The following is a 21,300-nucleotide window of genomic DNA, read 5'->3' on the forward strand; positions in this document are numbered from 1 at the left end:
TGCAAATGTGGACTTGTGGTTTCTTACCTATCTGCAGAGTCTCAGAAGATACCGTATGTCTAAAAGCAATTGATCTTCAGGAAGTGTCGACAGAGCTGTGGTTTACATAACCCTCAGCCCACCACCCAGCATGTGTTGAGCTAATGGTTTGGCTGGTAGGTGTGTTGGGGAGGGGGGTTATGGGAAAAAGCTTTGTGCATACTTATAAAAGTGCTCTGAGATCACATCTCTCAAAACAAAACACGACAAGACAAGACAACTTAGCTGTGTACACAAGGCACATTCCAACTGGATACACAATAGAGAATCTGTCGGCCTCGTATCTCAACAATACAGTGAAGGATGAACAACACCAACTACACTCTTAACAGCACTGGCAGTCAGTAAGTCTGAAAATTTTATACAGCTCTGCAACATTTAGACATCAGAAAATGAAATCACCTGTGTGATGTAGGAGTATGAGTATGTAACGTATTTTGTCGCTTAAAACACTGATGCAGTTCACAGGAGACACAGACCTTTAAACAGTCATTACAAAAATTTAATAAGAGATAAGCTAGTCAATATTTTTAGGGGTTAAATTTTAGTTTAAGGCTCAGTACTTTGTTTTGGACCTCTGACCCTTGCACCTCCATAAATATTTCATGTGCAAGTTTCCTGGAGTCCATATGGCACACTTCTCTGGACTCACAGTGTTACAAATTTGCATACACTTTTAAAGCACAAAACAAGAAAAAAAAAAAAAAAGAAAGAAAGAAAAGACGAGAAAAGAAAAGAAAAAACAAAACAAAACAAAGAATATCCAGTCAGAGTTGTAGAAATGAGCAGCAGACTGTATAAACATCAGAAGGTCCTCAGAAAGTGGGTCATATTTTAATGACTTCCAGGTGGAAAACCATGGCCACGACTTTTCCTGCTCGTGTTGCTGAAAGTGTTTTCGGCGAGGACTCCTCAACAGACTACTCATATGGGTAAGATTTTATCAATAACTCATATCAATACTCACCAGTATTGATCAATATTCTCACTTTGTTTGCTGTACTGTCATCTGGTCTCATAGCGGAGTTTTGCTTTGTCTAGTCTGCTTTTGATTAGCCCCCTATTGGTTTTCTCTTCCATTATTACTCTTCTGTCTGTTTCATGTCATTTACTGATTTACTATTCATTTCCCCCAGAGAGGCTTGACAAATAATGCAAATGCTAGAAAATATAATTAAAAATAGTCACAGTCAAAGAGGGGTGGAAGCATGCTTTACATGTGTAGTTGTGCTCAGGGCTTGGCAACATGTTGAGAGACTATCTGAGATTTTGGATATTGTAACATCATGATGAGGAATAAGTGCTGTGTTTGCCTGGTTTTAAAGCTGCATTACAATAAAGGGATATCATTTTCTGAACTATTATAGCTGTTATTATTTGCCATCACATCCATATTCCTAATGACTGATTACTAAATAGTCACATCCCTACTGTATGATCACAACATTAAAATCAAAGTATTCCACAAAACATATCCTGACATTTAATAATAATAATACTAATACTACTAGTAATAATAATAATATTAATATTAATAATAGCTACAGAGTGCTTTACATAACATGTAAACATGATGCACACCATCAAGAGCAATGGAAATTAGAAACATAAAAAGTAAAACATATGACCTGATGAAGACAAAGCATACAATGAATACAGTAAAACTTCAAAGTTGTGCAACAAATACAGTAAAAATATTAGTAATAAAAGATGTAGGAGAAACAACATATTTATATAAGAAAGCCCTCTTGTAAAAGTGCATTTTGAGGAGTGATTTAAACAGGAGATATGGAGTTTGCTAACCTGCTCAGGTAGGGCCTTCCACAGCTGCACGGCTCCGAGGGAAAACGCCCAGTTTCCAGGCAGCAGCTAGGCTCATAGGGCACAAGTTACTGTGGGTAGGGGCGAGGCCACGTAGGGCTTTAAAAGTGATCAATAAAAGTTTAAAATTAATTCTATATCTGATTTGATTGTGTCCATATCGCTCTATTTGTGCTAAGACAGTAATTTATGAGGGAGTGTGTATGATGATTTACCATCGGTACTGTTATTGTTATTCAAAAACCTGATCTGACCTACTCTCAGTTCCTAATCATGCATGTTTCATTCTACGATTTCTTTCCCAGCTTTGCCACAGAGTCCAGCATCTACAACATCACCGACTATCCTTACATGGACTACAATGTGTACGACGACTACGATTTCGGGAGGTGTGTGTACGAGCGCTATGAGGCCTATTTCCTCCCAGTCCTCTACTCGATCTTCTTCCTCCTGGGCCTTGTTGGCAACACGCTGGTCATCTGGATCATAGCTTGTGGTGTGCGGCTGCGCAGCATGACGGACGTGTCCCTCTTGAGCCTGGCCTTTGCCGACCTCCTCCTGGTGTGCTCCCTCCCCTTCCTAGCCCACCAAGCCCGTGACCAGTGGGTATTCGGGGAAGCCATGTGCAAGATCGTCCTGGGTGCTTACTTTATTGGTTTTTACTGCGGCATCTTTTTCGTCACCTTGATGAGCATTGACCGGTACCTGGCTATTGTGCACGCTGTTTATGCTCTGAGAGCACGGACACGGTTCTACGGTGTGATTGCAGCTGTTGTTACAGGGCTGGCTGGATGTTTGGCTTCTTTTCCTGAAATAGCCTTTCTCGCAATAGAAGAGTCTAGAAGCACAAATGGTAATAAGACTTATTACTGTGCTCCCTCGTATTCTGCAGCCAGAGATATAGAATCCAACAGGCACTTATGGACATTGTTTGGCCTTTTTAAAATGAACATTCTGGGATTATTGATCCCAGCTGTCATCATGGGATATTGTTACACCAGGATTATTATGAGGCTGCTGCACACCCAGTCATCCAAGAAACAGGCCATCCGTTTAGTTGTTGTAGTGGTAGCCGTGTTCTTCTGCTGCTGGGTGCCCTACAACGTGGCGTCATTCTTCAAATCCTTGGAGCTACTGGATGTCTACGCGGCATGCAACAGCAGCAAGGCCATCAGAAAGGCTTTGCAGGTCACCGAGGCCATCGCCTACTCCCACAGCTGCCTCAACCCCATCCTGTATGTGTTTGTCGGGCAGAAGTTCAGGAAGCACCTGCTGAGGCTGATGAACAGGTCACCATGCAGGCTGTGCCAGATTATGAAGACCCTCATCCCTCAAGACTCCAGAATCAACGGTTCAGTCTACTCCCAAACCACCAGTGTGGATGAGAGGAGCACTGCTATGTGAAGTGGGACTCTGGGGAATGAGAATGGGCTGGGATATGTGTGTGCATATGACTGGATGTGTGTTTGTGAGTGTGTGAGAGAACTGACCCTGGGCAATACAGCTTTAACATTTTAAAAGCACAAATTACCAAAATTGTCAAGAACTTTCCTTTGAGAGAGGACTGAAGACCAGCATGTCCATGGCACGTCTGTCAAACTTGTTTAATCCATTTATACTTTGACAAGTACTGTACATTGGAATGCATGATGTAAATATACTGTAAATATAGCTTTTGGATACAATAAAATTTTTACTCGTGAAATATTTGAAAATGAAGTATACTCTGCACTGAAGTTAGAAATAATAGCTAATTGTACCAGTAAAACATTTTTTGGAAAACATATCAACTTTGTATCAGCTGAGTTTTACATTACGTCAGTGCAGACACTTCATATCAACATGTCTGAGGTAAATACTCCCCTTAGCAACAACAGACTGTCTGCTGACTAAGGGTTAGAGTCATGGGTGGGAAGATACTAAGCTGAACATTAAAATTGGAGAATCCAAATAGAGTCGTCATTATTTCTATTTCAGTTTTTAAAAATTTCCCCCTGTTTAGTCATGTGTTACTGGATGAGGATGGTTCGCAAACCATCAGCCACAGGTCGACCACACTCGCAACACCTCCGTGTGACAGATCACAACTGTGTCAACCATTACTCAAACATCAGCTAAAACATGACTAGGTCAAAGCCTAGGATATGGCTTGACTGTGACTTCATTTGGAAAGTGTCTGTTTTGACCTCGATACCATGAACAATGGCTGTACAGGAGAGCAGATTTCAAACCATGATTTTTCATAAAGTTCCATAGCAGCAATATATTGTCATCAGAATGCAAAATTATTTGCAATGTCTAACCTCATGAAGCATAAAGTGTTTATTAACCAGATGTTCTTCAAAATCTCTGAGTAGACATTCAGACTGCATGCACATGAACATGCATGCACACATGCACTCCCCTGCACACACACACACACACACACACACACACACACACACACACCACTGTCACTCTTATTCAGTGTCTTACAATGGGTAAAAAGGATGAGGCTCTTTCATACACGCATTTAGGAGGAACAATTTGGACTGTGTCCAGTAAATATAAAAATGAGACTTGTGCAAGTTGTGTCATAGTTGATAATCACTCCATGTAAAAAACGTGGGGTTTTTTTCTCAGTAAGTCTCTTGGTTATATTAATATCGTTCATGTGAAACAGCCATTTCTTGGTATTGTTGCGGACGCACCACACAGTGTAATTCACATGTGCGCAGGAGCTTGGCTGTGTACGTCAGAATCATATGTCTCAGCACAGGTTATACTTTCTCTATCTCTTGTCTCTGCTGTGTTTTGAGAAATGTGGAATGAGCTGCAGTGTGACGATTCATTTTGAAAGAGCAACTGACACGTGGCTGACCAGTGATGGCCTATACATGACTGACATGTTTAGTTAGCAAAACAATCGTATAACTTGATGATAATTTGATCATTTGATTACTCACTCACTCAGCGACGGGCACGGTTGTCAGTTCTGCTGTGTGCTCCTGCCTAAAATGGAACAGCTTGTCCAATACTGCAAACCACAGCTACACATAGAGAGGAACCTGCCAGTTTTTTGTGGCTAATAAAACTGTTTTTTTTTCCCTCAAAAACTTCCACTATTTTTCTTTTCAATCAAATAACTCATGAATGTAGAGCCAGCCATTCATTATGGCACAAGAGCTCACCTGAGACCCTGCAGCTTCACCTGCTGCTGACAGGATTTTCCTAATTAAATGATAGATCACATTCAAAAGCAAATCAGCATGCTATGGCTACTTTTCCATGTAAATAATGTTGATATTATAATGACACGCACAGTAATAATATCATTTGTGGTCTGGTCGTACAAAAGTTATGGAAGCTGTTAGTTAGATGTTAGTTTACTAAACATCAGTTCTATACAAGCCAAGATATTTGAGCAATGAACACAAGCTGGCAAATAAATTATGCCTGAAATGTAAACATAGCATTGACTTATCCAGCAGTGACATTTTTATTGCTGTGATGTTTAAATCATTAAACGCTAATGTTTTAACCATAAAGCCCAGCTGCTCACTTCATCTCACGCAAGCTACAGCAGTGCTGACTGTTACATGTGCACTGTGTCGCGCAGACTGAGGGTTGCCAGGTAATCATGTCAGGTATCCCCCATGTCTTGCCTTTACCCTGTGCATCTTGCTTTAAAAATAACACACTTTTTGCTCAAAACACACAAACATGGCAACCCTGCAAGTGGCAACTCTGTGGAGATCTTATACCAGCTCCTTGTGGAGTTAAAATGACAAGATCAGCTGACAAATAAATAAATATTGGTAAGAGAAATTCAGTGCTACATTTACATGAGTAGGGTTGATGCATGTCCCTACAGTCCATACCCAAATCCACGCCCATGCATTCCACTCCATATAGCCTTTATGGTGTGGAAGATGAGATCCTTAGTGAAATCAGACCATTCACACTATGTAGGATTTGTCCTTGTGGACTGATGAAACAGCAGTTTCCAGACAACATGCATAATAATTCTACATAAGGAAACATTCATTGGCACCAGATGGCCGTGCTGATTCACGCCACTGTATTGGTGTTGCATGCCTGGACGTGGCTGAAGTTGTAACATAAATATAACAGGTCCTTCAAAAACACTTTGTGCTCTCGTTCGCAGAATCTTTGGTGGTGAGCTTGCAAAGAAGCTTGCCGTAAAGTGAAACCACAACCCAGCAAGGGAAGGAAATAACCAGCCTCTTTCAGCAAGTTACTTTTCCTCTGCTGTCTCTGCTATGCATTTGCAAAAATGAAAAAAAAAAAAAAAAAAAAAACTTGCATAGTTAAAAGGAATGATAATGCTGATGCCACTGCAGTGCCGTTAATGATCAAATGACGCACATTTTCAGATGATAGTAGATAACTAGAAGTAGATAAGCATTTGGTTGAGTGGCTTCTTGGTTGGGTAGCTTCTAGAAATACTGAATGATTACCTCAAGATAATATGCACCCCCCATCATCTGAACAGTGTTTTATGCATGAAACTACAGCCTTTAATTTACTGAGATATCAGTGTTACCATCTCCACCATATCCTATCTGATGGGTTTGGAGGGAGGTTGAACTAATCAGTGACTCATTTACCACTCTCCTTCCAACTGGAAAACCAAAATAAAAATCTACATGCATGGCAACTTCCTGAGTAGTTCAGAAATTATCATTATTGGCCACAAATTGTCTCTCTTTCCTCCTGGAGCTCCTGCCCAAACACACATCCACACTTTCATAACCACTAGAATGGACTACTATAACATCCATTGTACTGTTCTCCAAGCCATCCAAACAGCAACTTAATTCCATCCTCAGCCGACTCACAACCACCTCAGACTCCACAACCTATGTTGTGATATGATGCACACTGCCTATTACTAAACCCCTGGAAGATGCAAGTCATGATTTTTGCAGACTGCTATATCCACTCATAGGGAAGAGATAAAGCATGCAGAAACATAGAAAACACAATGAGGTCCCGATAGATAGCAAGCTAAGCCGGTCCACCCACTTTGGTATGTCCTGCATGCAGGAACCAAGGGCAGGACTCAATGCTACTCTCCTACTGGGATGGAGCCCTCACAGGAAAGGTTAATACACAATGATTTGAAGAAACTCTAGTATACAGTCATTTCAGACCTGGAGTATCAGTTTAGACCATCAGGGGGAAGGCACAGATGACCACACTGCAGAACCAGAGGGCTTAAATTCTCTTTTGTACTCGTTCCCAAGGCTACATTCACTAGCAAGTGATCACACCATCAACAAGAGGCATTCAAATGACTTGAACTGATGAGACGATGATGAGGTTTGAAGTTGCTTGTAGTTGTTCTGGATTGCTGACTAACCCTTAGCCCTAATCCCTGCTACTCAACCCGCTGCACTGCTTTGGCTCTCTGTAACATCAAAACGAATCTTTACAATGACTTTGGTAGAAAGCCATGGCCTCTGTAAGGGGATAGCTCACCCATTTATTTATTTTACTTTCCCCCACTATCAGATTTGCAACTGATGTGCCTCATAAAAACCATCATTGCACCCTGTGCTCCTCCTTAAGCTTGCCTTCATTACACACTAGATGTTCACTCCACCGGCTCATGCTTATTTATACAAGCCGTCTTGTTTTTTCTCGTTCTCCAAAACCTCTCACATGCATCATTTTCCACCTGCAATACCCAAACCTCCACCCATGTACTCCCAACAGTTCCCTGAGCAAATAGCCCTCTTGGTCGCTCCTCATTTCAGTTTTCTGCACATTATGACGGGTATGAATTGAAAACAAAAACATAAACAAAAACAAAACAAAAAAATGGGCAAACATATCTCTGTATCTGGCTTTAAGAATTCTATCAAGGATACTTCTGATAGCTGCAGTTGTTTTTCATCTACATAATTAATTCACAGCAAGTTTTCTAACTGTAGATTTGTGCTTTTTTGTTGCATTGCTTGCTCTGCTACCTGTGTGGCTTTTTTTTTCTACAATGGTTTCATATTTTTGTTGCACTGATTGTGCAGCTGCTTGTGGTGCTTGTTGATTATGGCTGTTGTGGGTTTCATTGTTTGCTCTGCTGCCTGCTGCTTATTTGCATATTTTTCTTTTTTTTTTCCTTTAGGAAGTTTGCCTCTTAGCAGGCCATCCTTGCAAATACAAAATTGTTCTTAAGAGACTTTCTGGGTAAAAAAAAAAAAAAAAAAAAAAAAAAAAAGGTTAAATAAAAATCATATAAACCGAGAGACTTACCTGGATCTTACCTTGGATAATGCTTGGCCTTGGGGGTCCCACTTGCGTCATCCAGTCCCTGTTGCATACACATCCTGTGTCCCACAATCTGCTACTGAAAGAGACAAGTGCAGGGGGACCAGTAGTTTGACCTCACAGGACAAAGAGGCTGGAGATGCAGCTGGCAAGTTGCTCCAAAAGTGGTCTCCTCTCTGATGTCGCACGACATCCTCTTCCCCTACAAGGACTCAAGAATAAGCCTTAGGCCTGTTTTTTTCAGGGGTCAGGTGACTTTTTTTTGATGGAGCACAACCCATGCCGCTGTCTGGGGAGTTGTAAATATAGCTCTATGATAGAGATGGCCGGCTCAGGGGGAAGTGTGAAGCACGTCCCACGTAATATTAAGACTGAACTAAGACTGAACTCCTGGCTCTTTTGGCCCAGAGCCTTTGCTGCATGTCATCCCGTCTCTATGCTGTCTTTCCTGTGACTGTCTAAAGCAGAAAAGCCTAAAAAATAATCTTAGAATAGTGTATCTGAAGGTCTTCCCCTAGTCCACAAAGTTAAGCAGCAGCACACAGTCCAGAAAAAGGACAGTGTTCTTGGCTGCGTGGGCCGATGAAGAGATGGCATCTTTGCCCCAGTCTTCTGGGTCTCATCCAGCGCAGCCTCTGCTGTGCACCCAAATACCTCACCAGGGGTTACACTGACCTGCAGCACTACGACATGTTGAGAATGGCTCATCCAAATAGTCCTGCCAGTACAATTACCCCCTTGTTGCCTTTTGATTCCATGTCCCTGAGAAAAAAAGTCCAGGCCCACCAGCAACAGAACAGTGCAAAAGCCTTCACCAACAAACTGTAAACCCCCTCATTAAGCTGATGTGCATCTCTGCTGCAAGAGGGTGTAACAATCAGGAAAGAGATGAATGGGAGGGTTTGACCAATGCAGCTGAAGGAATTTGGCAAAATTTGGAAATACAGGCAAGAGAAAAGAGGAAATCTTGTTGTACTTTTTCCTTAGTCTGTCCTGACCAGGGGAATCAAGCAAATAATTGAAAATTGCATCTTTTTTCAACTGGCCTCACAGGAGTAAAAACAGCAAGAGTGTGTGAGCATACAGCAGCTACATGCTGCTGATGGCGTCATACACACATGTATGTTTAATTTTGTATAATGCTGCTGCCTTCAAGGTAGAATGTCAGCTGGTTGCAAGTGCACTGATATGAAAATGGTATGAAAAACACAAACTACTGCTGTAGTGCTTGTGAGCTCTCAAAATAGACTGTCAGTTCTTTGCTGCCACCTTGTGGTAGAGCAGTTTGGGTGTAGGAGTATTTTGGCTTTGCATATGCATGCATCTGTCAGTTGATGACAGTCAGGTTTCCAGTAGTCTGACAACATCCTCCCCCTCGGGACTGCTATTCTCTTCTGAATTCCTCATTCACTCATACACAGAATTCAACATTTGACTGCTCTCTCTACATCTGAAACTGACTGAAACAGAGAAATAATTTATGAGTCATATAAACAAGTGTCATCTAGGCATACAGCCATTCAAAGAGTTCCCTCAGTATTCGAAGAAAGATACTGATCAGGAGCCAGCGTAATGGAAATTTTAAATGAGAATGGGGACCAGATGCTGAGTCTTGCCTCAGTTTGGGCCCCTTAGGCCTAACAAAAATGTATTCATACGAAGCAAGGCATGTGAAATTCAAAATCTCATGACAAACATAATGGAAACATTATGGCAGCTGCATGTTCATTTTTAACGTGACACTCTCATGACAAGATCGTGTGATGATTGCACCGATATAGCATCTGTGGTTTCATGCAAACAAGCTGTTGTTGTACTTATTCTGAGAAAATCTGTAGGGATTTCACACCCTAGACCAAACTTCCATAAACACCTTTGCAGAAAACATCAATACATACACTCACGCTTAAACATGAAGAGATTCAGGTAGATAACCAAATAAAAGGTAATAAAAGGTCAAGTAGTACTTAAACTACTTATTCAAAAGCTCAGTTTCATATGTTTCTTTAAAACTCTGAGATGATTTAACTTACTGGAGTTTTTAAGGGCAGACTTTCACATGTAGGCGTGTAAGTGTGTGAAAAGCAGCCTATTGCCCAAATAACCTCACTCAGAAGTTCACAGCTCTCTTTCAGATAATAAGTGACTGAAGTTGGAAGTGGGTCAGAGGGTGGGGAAAAACATGCTTTGTACACAGCAGCAGCTCCTGCAGTGGACAGATAAGATCAGTGTCATACTCTTTGGTTCGGCTTGTGCTTTTATCAGCTGTACAGATCTTCATCTGTGCAAATACATGTACCTGATATCACTGTGCCTCCTCCGTCTCATGGGTTTAATATCCTTTGCTGGAAACCGCGGTTTTCCCCAAATCAGATTACACATACAGTAAACTCACTGTGTTCACATTAGACCATCATTGAAAGAAACAAAAAATAAACCGACATGCAAGCCTACACCATCCATTTGCTCTCTCACAGTTTCCAGGTTGAAATGAATCAAAGTTTACCGGTGAAATGGTCTGCATAAATTTGTTGTCTTTGATTGGCTTCAGCTGAATAAAGTTGCCAAAACTGAGCACATGCGGTATCTGCGTGAGTAAATGTGCATAAAAATGTGCATTGAAAGCTGTAGAGGGACGTGTTGTTCCTTGTATGTTTAATGGCAAAATAACAGAAGACAAAATAAAATATTTACAACACATAGTAACATGTAAACACAATTTTCTGTACAAAGAAATATACATGCAAAAGAAAAAAGTCATAATAATAAGACATTCAAAATGACATTGCTGCAGTCTTGTACTATGTGTATTATGTATAAAATATGACATAGATATGAGGTCTACATCCTGGGCATGGGCACCTTGCCTGACCCTCTCTGTACAACTTTACATAATGACGAGGTCATAGGTCATTCCCAAAGGCATCTTAGCACTTGGATCATATTTCTCCACCATTGAGCTTATGGAAATTTGACGAGCTGAGTAATAACATGCTTTTGGGAAACCTAGTTCGACACCAATAAATAAAATGGACATGAAATGAGAGACTTGGACTTGACAGACTGACAAGGGTCCTTGAATTCAACACATTATTTACTTTGACATTAAAACAGGTTAGCAACTTTATCAGTCAATCAAACCAAAAAAAACAAAACAAAACCAAACAACAAAAAAAAGCGGTTTTACTTCCATCCAACTCTCTAAACAGACTCACCCAACTGGCACTTGAAAAAAAAAAAAAAAAAAAATAGTCATCAGTTTTGGACAACTTCAACTTTAAGACATCAACTCATTTAAATGAAAACAACTGGAAAAGCTCTCATTAATGGCAGATACAGGTTAGTGCTGATGGATCTTTATCGAAGGATTATTGTAGTATACTTGAAACATTGGTGGTGCAAGCTTTGAGAGAAGTTTCCCCAAAAGTAGAACAGCATTCTTCGATTATTTGAAGTCCACGGTGCGCTGGCCACTATGCAAAAAAAAATTTTTTTTCCAGAGCTATTGCTTGGTGAGAATGTTAACCAAGTAATGATGAAGTCAAACAGAGATGCTGAAAACTACATACAACACTATCTATCTACAGAAGACAAACAAAGTCACACAGCAAACCACTTTGTGCACAGCTTTAAAAAAAAAAAAAAAAAAAAAGACAAGTGATTCTGAAATGTTAATTAGTTCTTTCAGCAATAAACCACCAAACAACTGCTCATTACAATAAGAATAAATAAAGCCAAACTGAGCCTGTGTAAACACTCATACGTCTCGGTTCAGTGTGGTCTTTCATAACTTAACATGATAAATCATAAAAACACATCTTAGCGGGAAAACATAAAGCATAGTCTACTTTGGTATAGTTACAGAAAATAAAAATGTAACAATGACAAACTGAAAGCATAAGTGCCTATATAATATACACATTTTTTTATACATTATTTCTGAAACCCCCTTCTTGATTGGAGGTTTGAAGATATTAATACTGAACTTAATACAGAAGAGTTAACACAATACAGACATCTATCGCAGTACCAGGTACGTACATGCCTTTTTAAGAATACGGCTACAACACAAGTCCTCATAAATATTTGCATAAACGTTAAAGCTGCAACATTGCACATGGGAATTGATGCAAAATATGAGTGCATTTCTAGTAGCGTTTTATTTATAGTGATAATCCAGCCACAGAAGGCTTCACAGGGATTTCTCAGCTCCCTGAAACTGCCCATCAACTGACTGGACTCACTAATACTCAGCAAATGAAATAGCATCTGTTTGTTTGAGACAAATTCTTCAAAATGACAATGAAAGGCAGGAACACTTTATTTACAAAGTAAGGCGGATGCAGTTAGAAATCTGAGGAGCTTTTATTTTTTTTCTTCTCTAGTTAATTAGGTCTGTCTCTGTGACACTACAGTGAAATGACTTCACTTTTTCAAACTGTAGGGTGGGAGGGCATAAGGATAAGCAAACTATTGCATTTAACAGAACTACAGTGTGTTTCTGGAAAACATGGTTTTGGTCTTCATCTTGTTCTATAATTAGTGGACCCTGCTGATGGGCGCCACTTTGTTCACATATCTCATTCAGCTTGTTTTCTTTCTACTCGCTAGCTAACCTTTGTTTCCCAAAAGGTACGAATAAAGACAATTCTCTGTTTCCTTACTGTACATGTCTTCTTTTACAAAAAGTAATCTCTCGTTACAAAACAAAACAAAAAAACAAATGTTTTCTTGTGTTCAACCAAAAGCAACCTGAATTTCTTTTTTCTTTTTTTCTTTTTTTTTTTTTTTTACAATATTGTTCTATTTTTTTCTGTTTAACACTGTCCAAAAACACAAGACTTGCTCACGCTGGCTTGTTAAGAAAGCTTGGTTTTCTCCCTGCTAAGTCAGTGTTTGAAATCTCAAACAGATTCAAACAGTTCTTTTGTTGTGCAGGCATAATGACAATATGCCAAGGAGGGGGGGGGGGGGGGGGGGGGGGGGGGGAAGAGAAAAAAAGTGTCTAAACGTCTTGGTAAAACCAACCAACATAGATCAGAGTCAAAGCGCATATCAGCAGAGGTCAGTCAGTCAGCAGCAGCAGGACTTTTGTGGCTTAGTGGGGGGGAAGGAGATCATCATCAGTGTGACTCGCTGGTGTTGGTCGTCCTCTCAGTAGGTTTTTTTTTTGTTTTGTTTTAAACACTGAGCTGAAGTTAGCTCGCTTCACATCCACCATAAATCATTGGATAGGACAACGCAGGCAGGAATTCATTCTGGATCACAACAGTGCAGACACTGGGGGCTACAAGTCGGTGCTGCCACGTCGATATCATCATGGGCGTTACCATTTGAGTCAGCGTACTAGCTCTGCAGCTTTCTATCAGCTCGACAGCGACCAATCAGATGTGGTTGAGCAGGCGACTGTGAAGGAAGGCCTTGATGGCGCCTATTGGCCGAACATCGTTCTGGTGTTTCCGTCTCTCGATGAAGGAGATGAGTCTGGAGGTGTCCAGATGCGTGGCGTGGTGATTCTGAGATGACGGCAGCGTTTGCAGCTGCATGTGATGTAAGGTGGCGTCTCGGCTTATGGCGCCTCGAGGTTGGAGCCAGGGCTCCTGAAGGCAGGAGGCGGCAGAGGGTCGTCGCTCCGGCTCGCCCTGGAGCAGCAGGCAGACAAAGTCTCTGGCAGACGGGCTCACACCCTGGAAGTAGTCCTGGGGGAAGCTGAAGTCCAGACGACAGATGTTCAGGCACGTCTCCTCCACGCTCTCATCCAGGAAGGGAGAGGCGCCGCTCAGCACGACATAAGTCACCACTCCTGTCAGTCAGTGAGGGATGAAAAGAATCAGCTGTTCAGTCAGTCTCTTCCCAACAGGAAATGATGGAGACTGGGAATAACTTTTGTTGGACTTTTCCCAAAACATCTTAATATTCATTTCATGTATTAGGTACAGTAGACTTGGGTGGTGACCAAAAATTAATATCAAAACACTGTCCCATCAAAATATGATGATATTTGATATTATTAGCCAAACCAACATTAACACAACAATTTAAAAAATCAATTTTTAAAATTGGCTTGTAAAATCTCTTAAATGTTTTATGCACATGGAATGGAACATTATTTAAAACTGTCATGTGTTTAATAAACATTTCCTACTGTCTACATGATATTACTGTAACTCTGTGCATCTGTTCAACTGGTAGTTACTGAGGTAACCTGCCACAAGCTGCAGTGCGATTGAACAACTTTTTTCATCCAATAAAAATGGAATAAAACCAAAAATGAAAACAAAAATCAATATTAAATCAATATTGTGGAAAAATGTGCATATGGCCACATATGCATATGGTCGCAATATTTGACATGATCAAATATCTGTCCATGACTACACTGAAGTTGCACATGGTGACATGCTACAGACCTAAGCTCCAGAGGTCAGACATCAGTGAGGCAGGCTGACCCAAGACCAGCTCAGGAGCGGAGAACTCGGGGCTCCCCAGGAGAGGGTGGATGTAGGAGGATGGGGGCATCAGCTGGACCGCGTCACCAAAGTCTGTCAACTTGACCACCGGCTGGGAAGACGCATGTTCCACCACAATGTTCTCAGGCTGGCAGGGGAAGGAAAAGGCATTTTGAACATGAGTGGAAGATGCCGAGGGGAGCTTCTCTTGGATCAACTTGAGATTCACTGTACCCATTTTAATTTGCTGAGTCTTTTTGTGAACGAGTAACCAGGCATGTTCTGTAAAGTGAAAGAATTCCGTGATATTCTCTGATTCCACAGAAACAAATTCCCTGGCTTTACTTCTCTTTTAAGTCCATGAAGAAACATTCTATGATCTGTGGACACACAAACAAGGTACACTGAAAATGGGTGTGTATTTACTTTGAGATCGAGGTGTGCTATCCTCCAGCTGTGCAGGTAGTGGAGACCTTCAAGAATATCTCTGAGGTACAAAGCCACCTTCTCCTCCGTCAGGTTGCCCCAGCTCACGATATAGTCCAAGAAACGTCCCTGGTCGGCCCTGGAGTACAACAGCAACAGACTGTCAATATGAGGTGCTGTAACATAGCACACACACACACACACACACACACACACACACAATGTACAAAAACAAAAACAAGACGGAGATGCTTTCACACCTCTCACGGGCGTACGCTCGTGCAGCAGCCCGCAGCAAGTCATGGGCCAGGATGTTGTTATCGTTGATGGTGGTATTATTGTATGCTGATGTATTTATTTATGTATTTACTTATTCTTTGTTGCCTCGGGTCAGGCCTGCTGTTGTCGTGTCCCAGTGGCTGCTGGGCTCAGTGTCGTTGCCCCCACTGTTGTTTTTGTTTTTATGTGTTTTTTTTTTTTTTTGACAATGATGACTTCTTGTAAAATCAATCACCCTTCGGGGACAATAAAGATGTTTGAATTTGAATTTGAAATTAATGTAAAAGACACACTATACTTACATTTCTAGTACAAGCACGTAGCTGTTGGCCGTCTCGAATGTGTCTAGCAGTTTGACCAGGTTAGGATGGTCCAGGGTCTGCAAGAGTCTGATCTCCTGCAGGACCTGCTCTCGGCGCAGCAGCTTCTTGTTGACGTGTTTGGCCGCTACTGTCCGTTTACTACCCTTCTGGTCACAACGCTTGGCCACTGAGAACCGGCCCCTGGAGACAGGAAATGGGGACATGAGGAGCGGTACACTGAGCATACAATGTGTTGTGAGCATCTCCCTAATTGCACCGATTCATGTTTGCACATTGTTTTAACTCAGAGGTCAGTAGAATAAATGTAAGTTACATCCAACTGTGACAGTGCTCGGTCTTGTGGCCAATCTATCCTTTGAGTTTTTCTTGACTTTACTGAGTGCACTCACACTGTCAGGTTTAGGGGTCATTTCCCACTATGGTCATCCAGCTAAAAATGAACTGCATGCTCCAGTTGTGCTATAGGACACTTTGGATAAAGACATCCATGAAATGTCAAATGGCCACTGTGCTTTAAGTGAGTTGTACCCCCTTTGCACATTCAATGTCTTTAGTTGTGAAAATTTGTCTTCAATCTGCTCCCACATATTTTTCTTCCCATTTTTCTCAACGGGTGATTTCAAAAAGGCATTAGAGCTTTCACTTACATTCACCTTGTCAATCTTTTTTCACAAGGGCACAGCTATTCCTAGTATTTAGTGCATTTAGCATAGTTAGTACGCAAAACATTACAATTCCTCCTCTTTCAGCTACTCTAGCTCTACATTTACCACTACTTCAACTACTGCCCTTACTACTACTAATAATAAGAGCAACAATAATGTAATTTCAGGACCTCGTCTCTTAGTAAAAGAGCTGATGACTCATTACATGAAAATAAAAAAGAGAGTGAAATTACTGAATTACAAGGGGACTTCAACAGTAAATTGGTTGCAATATGAATGTTACCTTCCAAGTTCAGTGATCTCTGTGTAATAGGACTCAAAGTTGCTCTTCCAGAGGACATCACTGCCATCATCAGGGGTTCCTGGGAACACATATTGTAATCAGAATGGATCAAATATTACACATTGAAATGATCCAAACAGATATACAGTACTAATGATACTGGAATATGCAGTGCATTTTCCAAACTGACTGAGTAAGCCCTCACCTGAAACTCTGAGGCTGGCCGAGGAGGTGACAGAGCCTGTTACATTTGTTGCAACACAGGTGTACACACCACTGTCCTCTACAGACACTCCCAGGATACGCAGTGCTGCCTCTCCTGTCTCACTGTGGAGCGGGAAAGAACACAACATCAGACATCAGGCACCACACTATCTGAGGCTTTCTGTTTTTGTTGATTCTCTGCAAACTATGTACAGGTTTTCCTTTTTAAAAGCACTATATTCAAGTTTATTAAAGGATAACCCCTTGAGATGAGCAATCTTGTTTTCATGGGGGTCCATATGTACAGCAAAGTTTTTGTGTTTCTCAAAAGTGTCAAGTATGCTACTAGGTTAGTTAAACGGGAATAAAATTGTATGTTAATTGAAAAATACTAATTGTGCCTGTTTTGTGCCGTCAAGCAATGGTAGCATTGGCTGGTAGCACACTCGTTTATGAGTCTTTGTTTATGGTTATTAAACTAATGTCTCAAAATGGTTGTGGTAATGATTTATAGATGTTTCATTGGCAAACATGGCATATCCCTTTACCTGTGAGTGATGCTGTAGTGTCCGTTGTTGGTCAGGGTGTTGTTGTCGGGTCCCCGCCAGGTGACGGTGGCCCGAGGTCGACCACAAACTTTACACCTCAGAGTAACACTATCACCAACATCACATACTACATCACTGACAGGGATGAGGAACTCTGGTGGAGCTGGGGAAAAAAAGTAGAGGACAAAAGTGCAGAGGGAGAGGGTGAAATGATATCTATAATTTCAACAAGAACAGGATGTATGTAGGAAGATAAAAACAAAATGACAACAATATGCAAATCTAAAAATATAGGTACTGAAAATGGCTTGTTATGGAAGTAAAATCAGTGTTGCATCACTGCTCTGCAATTTGCATCACGGGTTTGCATCAGTTTCCTTTATGACAGCCACAAACGCACATCCATGTGTGCACTTGCAAGCATATTCGTGCACACAAATATTGGCTAAAAGCAAATATGTGCACTTACCATCATATATGTAGTTGGGATTCAGAAGCTGAAAGAGTGAAATGAAAATGAAAAACAGTATTAGAGTTCTTGCTCACACAGTAATTTAGGACAAACAACTCACAAAGCATGTCCTCCACTCTACCTTGACAGAGACTTTGTTGGCCAGGCCGTCCTGAGATTTGCGGTAACCGTTCTCTATCTTGCTGTCCTTCCTGCTCTCCTTCTCTCTCTTCTCAGACTTACGGCGGATGCGGAGCGCTGTGTGCCATGATAATGATTTTCTAAACCATACAAAATGAAGGAGAGAACATTTAACTCCTATTACAACTGGCATTGTTTTTAAAATCTGACTGTAGTTTCTGCAACTGAAATTCATTATCATCACCAGCAAATTCAGCATAATTTAATATACTTAAGATAGTATTTTTGCCATGAATTCTGTCATTCAGACACCTAAAGATATCCATACCATATGCACTAGAAAACATACCAAACTCTCACCACCAGTGAGCATACCGTATTTTAGATAAACTCATTGTATTTTGCAACAAAATGCTACAAATCCTTACTTGATGGTTCCTTCAGGGAGTTCGGGGGTGATGGAGGCTGAGGTGTGACCCAATACATAGCCAGGGATCCAGCCCTCAGCGGCAGGGCAGTGCTCGTTGGCTGCCCGGTAAACCAAAAACATGTTCTGCTGGTTGCTGGCTAGCATCTGGACCACCTCACCCTGCACCACACTGATCTCATCCTCCTTCACAGCCACATAGTCCTGGGTCACCAGCATGGTGGACACACTGCTGCTGCTACTGCTTTCACTCTGTCAGGGTAGAGAATTGAATGACTTTAGACTTTTAACTTGGCGGCGCACCCAGAGACGCTGTATAAACACTGCACAATGTGAGACACATGTATATGCACACTCTCTCACTCTCTCATACACATACATACATATATGCACAAATTCATATGTGCATACTATTAGCAGACAAAATAAGATGCACACCAACTCAAATCAACATACACACATACATACACACACACATCTGTGCATGCATATACAAGAGCAAATGCACATATTGTATATCTGCACTTGCACGAACACACACACAAAGACACACAGACATAAAATAATAATAATAATAATAACAAAGTAATCAGAAGTAATACATCATTCCTGGACATACACAGTGAGGATATAAACACCCATGCACATGTTCAAGTAAATCACAAATACTTATAATTAGATGGTGAAGAGGGGAAAAAAGTGTATTAATAGGTTCACACCAATCAAATGCTTCATTTGATTGAGAACACACAAATGGCCCCACTAATATCCCAGATCTCATGCGGCGAAGGAAGCATTACAAAACACAGTTATCCTGCAGAGGTGTGGTTAAAGCAAAATTAGGCCAATGTTTCGCTTATGTCTATAGTGATGACCTACTAGTCAGATCTAAAACAGTGGTTATGTTCTCCAGAAGGATGGTGTGGCAATAAGGGCACTGCGGTTTCTCAAAGACAGGTAGAGGTTGAAGAAAGTAGAGGATTTCCAAGCAACAAGAGACAAAGAAGGCAGTTCATGAACCCGAAGAAAGACAGAATAGCTTGAACTGAAGCAAAGAACACCTAGTTTAGTCTTGAGGCTATTCACTGTAAAGTGGAGACTAAACCAGTTGACAGGAAAAGGAAAGAAAGGAAGGTAAGAGGATAAGGAAACAATGAAAGTGAAAGAGCTCTTCATATTATAAAGTATTGATGTTTGGCCAAACAGAAATCCATGACTACTGAAGGATTATCTTGGATAATTGCGAAGATTTCCATGTGACAATAAAAGTGTGAAGTGAAAGAGAAATCATTTTTTAAAATTTCTGGTGACTGTTAGTGCCTACTAGCTGCGGTTTAGAAGCAAACACATAGTGTAGAGTCAACAGAGAATGTTAAGATAGTAGATACTAAATAGCTGCTCTAACAGTCAGACTCACACTGTTAGTTGATCTGCAAGATCCAGAGAAATTTCCCGAACACACACACGCACACACACACACACACATACTGTAGTGGCCAAGTTAGTGCACTTCCATAGCCATTAATCTCCAGTGCTTCAGCAGCAGTAGTAATAGTAGTAGATGTTGCATATACAAGCCATTCTCAGAGCCAGTGGAAGGATGACTGCCTGATCAGCCAGCCAGTGAGGGGGCGTTGTTAGTGACTAGTGAGTAGCACTGGGCTGCATTGAAGCCTGGGCCTTAATTTGGCATCTTACCCCGTTGCTCTGGGTGGAGTGTATGGACTGCTCGCTGGTGGAGGAGCAGGTGCTCATGCGGTCTATGTCCTTACTGTGGGTGGAGTGGCGATGGTGAGACGGCGTCCCGTGGTTTCCTCTGCTCACAGAGTCCCCACTGCCGCTGTCACCAGGGTAGGAGAAAGAGCCAGGCCAGCTGGCGGGAGAGGGAGGCATGGCCGGGACCATTGCCCAGAAAGAGTTGCCTTTGTGAGCTGGGCTGCTGCCTCCTCCTCCAGGGGACTGAGGTGAAGTCAGAGGAGAAACTGTCCCGACTCGAGGGTTTTTGACAGACAGATTCAGAGGAGCCACGGCCATTTGCGGTATACAAGCTGTCTGAGGCATCTGGGTTTCCTCGCAGCCTCTGAGTCCCTGTCTGGGACTGCCCCCGGTGCTGCAAGATGACTTGTTACTGTTATTACTGTTACTTCCACGAGGGCCATCCAGCACCCTCATCTTAGGGACCTCTGAGGCAAACAACTCCCCATCCATCATGGTGTCTGGATAGGGGTTAGGGGGAAAGGACTGAGGGGTCTGCGGGTGGCAAGGCGACCACGTACCTGCTGATCTGTCAGGCCCCTCAGGGCCTGGGGGATGGTGGTGGTGAACAGGCTGGGGGAGGCGTGAAGAGGGCTGGGGAATGCGGGAGGGTCGGGAGCGAGGGCCGCAGAGAGAGGAGGAGTTGCCCCCTGATCCTCCAGAGCCGCCGCCGCCACCTCCTCCTCCTCCCATGTTAGAGGTGCTATTGGAACTGCTGCCTCCAGGCAGGCCTCCACCACTGCTGCTGCTACTGCTGGGTGGACCTCCTGACCCACCACCACCCACATGGTTCCTCTGGTACTCTATGGGAGATGTGAGAGCTGGAGGAGAGGGGGAGGGATAAGACCAAGGAGGAAAGTTGGGAGGAAAAGAAGATAAAAGAAAAGAAAGATTTTCAGTGTTGCAAGTAAACAACATATATGTACTGACACTTATTTGAACAAATAACAATAAATAATTAGATAATATATATGTGTATACACACACACACACACACACACACACACACACACATGTATATGTATGTATGCATATGTATGTGTGTGTGTGTGTGTGTGTGTGTGTGTGTGTGTGAAATTTATGACTGTAAATTTCACTATGAGCACTAAGTGATCAATAAGAGAAACATGAAGTCTCGAGTAAGAAGTAGGATAGGACTCTTGCTTTAACACATTTTTTAGCAGTGACATTCTGTTCCAGTCAGTGGTATCCTTAT

The 21,300-nt window shown here is 41.8% G+C and overlaps 2 protein-coding genes across 2 annotated transcripts in view; one reads left to right on the forward strand and one right to left on the reverse strand.

Annotated features, from left to right (window-relative positions):
- The first annotated feature begins 260 nt into the window (after window positions 1–260).
- On the forward strand, window positions 261–3,436 carry LOC115373444 (C-C chemokine receptor type 4-like). The gene is made up of 3 exons (XM_030071843.1): window positions 261–383; window positions 888–971; window positions 2,166–3,436. The coding sequence occupies exons 1-3, from the start codon at window positions 343–345 to the stop codon at window positions 3,262–3,264; spliced, it is 1,224 nt and encodes a 407-aa protein (XP_029927703.1). The 5' UTR covers window positions 261–342; the 3' UTR covers window positions 3,265–3,436.
- Window positions 3,437–11,621: 8,185 nt separating this feature from the next.
- triob (trio Rho guanine nucleotide exchange factor b) overlaps window positions 11,622–21,300 on the reverse strand; it is a 145,850-nt gene continuing 136,171 nt past the window's right edge. The window contains exons 51-61 of the mRNA XM_030071844.1: window positions 20,028–20,905; window positions 18,331–18,581; window positions 17,904–18,042; window positions 17,780–17,807; window positions 17,311–17,473; window positions 16,764–16,885; window positions 16,559–16,637; window positions 15,590–15,790; window positions 15,009–15,147; window positions 14,544–14,730; window positions 11,622–13,936 (exon numbers count right to left, since the gene is read on the reverse strand). Coding sequence (XP_029927704.1) covers window positions 13,518–13,936; window positions 14,544–14,730; window positions 15,009–15,147; window positions 15,590–15,790; window positions 16,559–16,637; window positions 16,764–16,885; window positions 17,311–17,473; window positions 17,780–17,807; window positions 17,904–18,042; window positions 18,331–18,581; window positions 20,028–20,905 — 2,606 coding nt within the window. The 3' untranslated portion in view covers window positions 11,622–13,517. The remainder of the gene's footprint in view (window positions 13,937–14,543; window positions 14,731–15,008; window positions 15,148–15,589; window positions 15,791–16,558; window positions 16,638–16,763; window positions 16,886–17,310; window positions 17,474–17,779; window positions 17,808–17,903; window positions 18,043–18,330; window positions 18,582–20,027; window positions 20,906–21,300) is intronic.

The sequence above is a fragment of the Myripristis murdjan genome, chromosome 16, assembly GCF_902150065.1.
Source record: "Myripristis murdjan chromosome 16, fMyrMur1.1, whole genome shotgun sequence".
NCBI classification, from domain to species: Eukaryota; Metazoa; Chordata; class Actinopteri; order Holocentriformes; family Holocentridae; genus Myripristis; species Myripristis murdjan.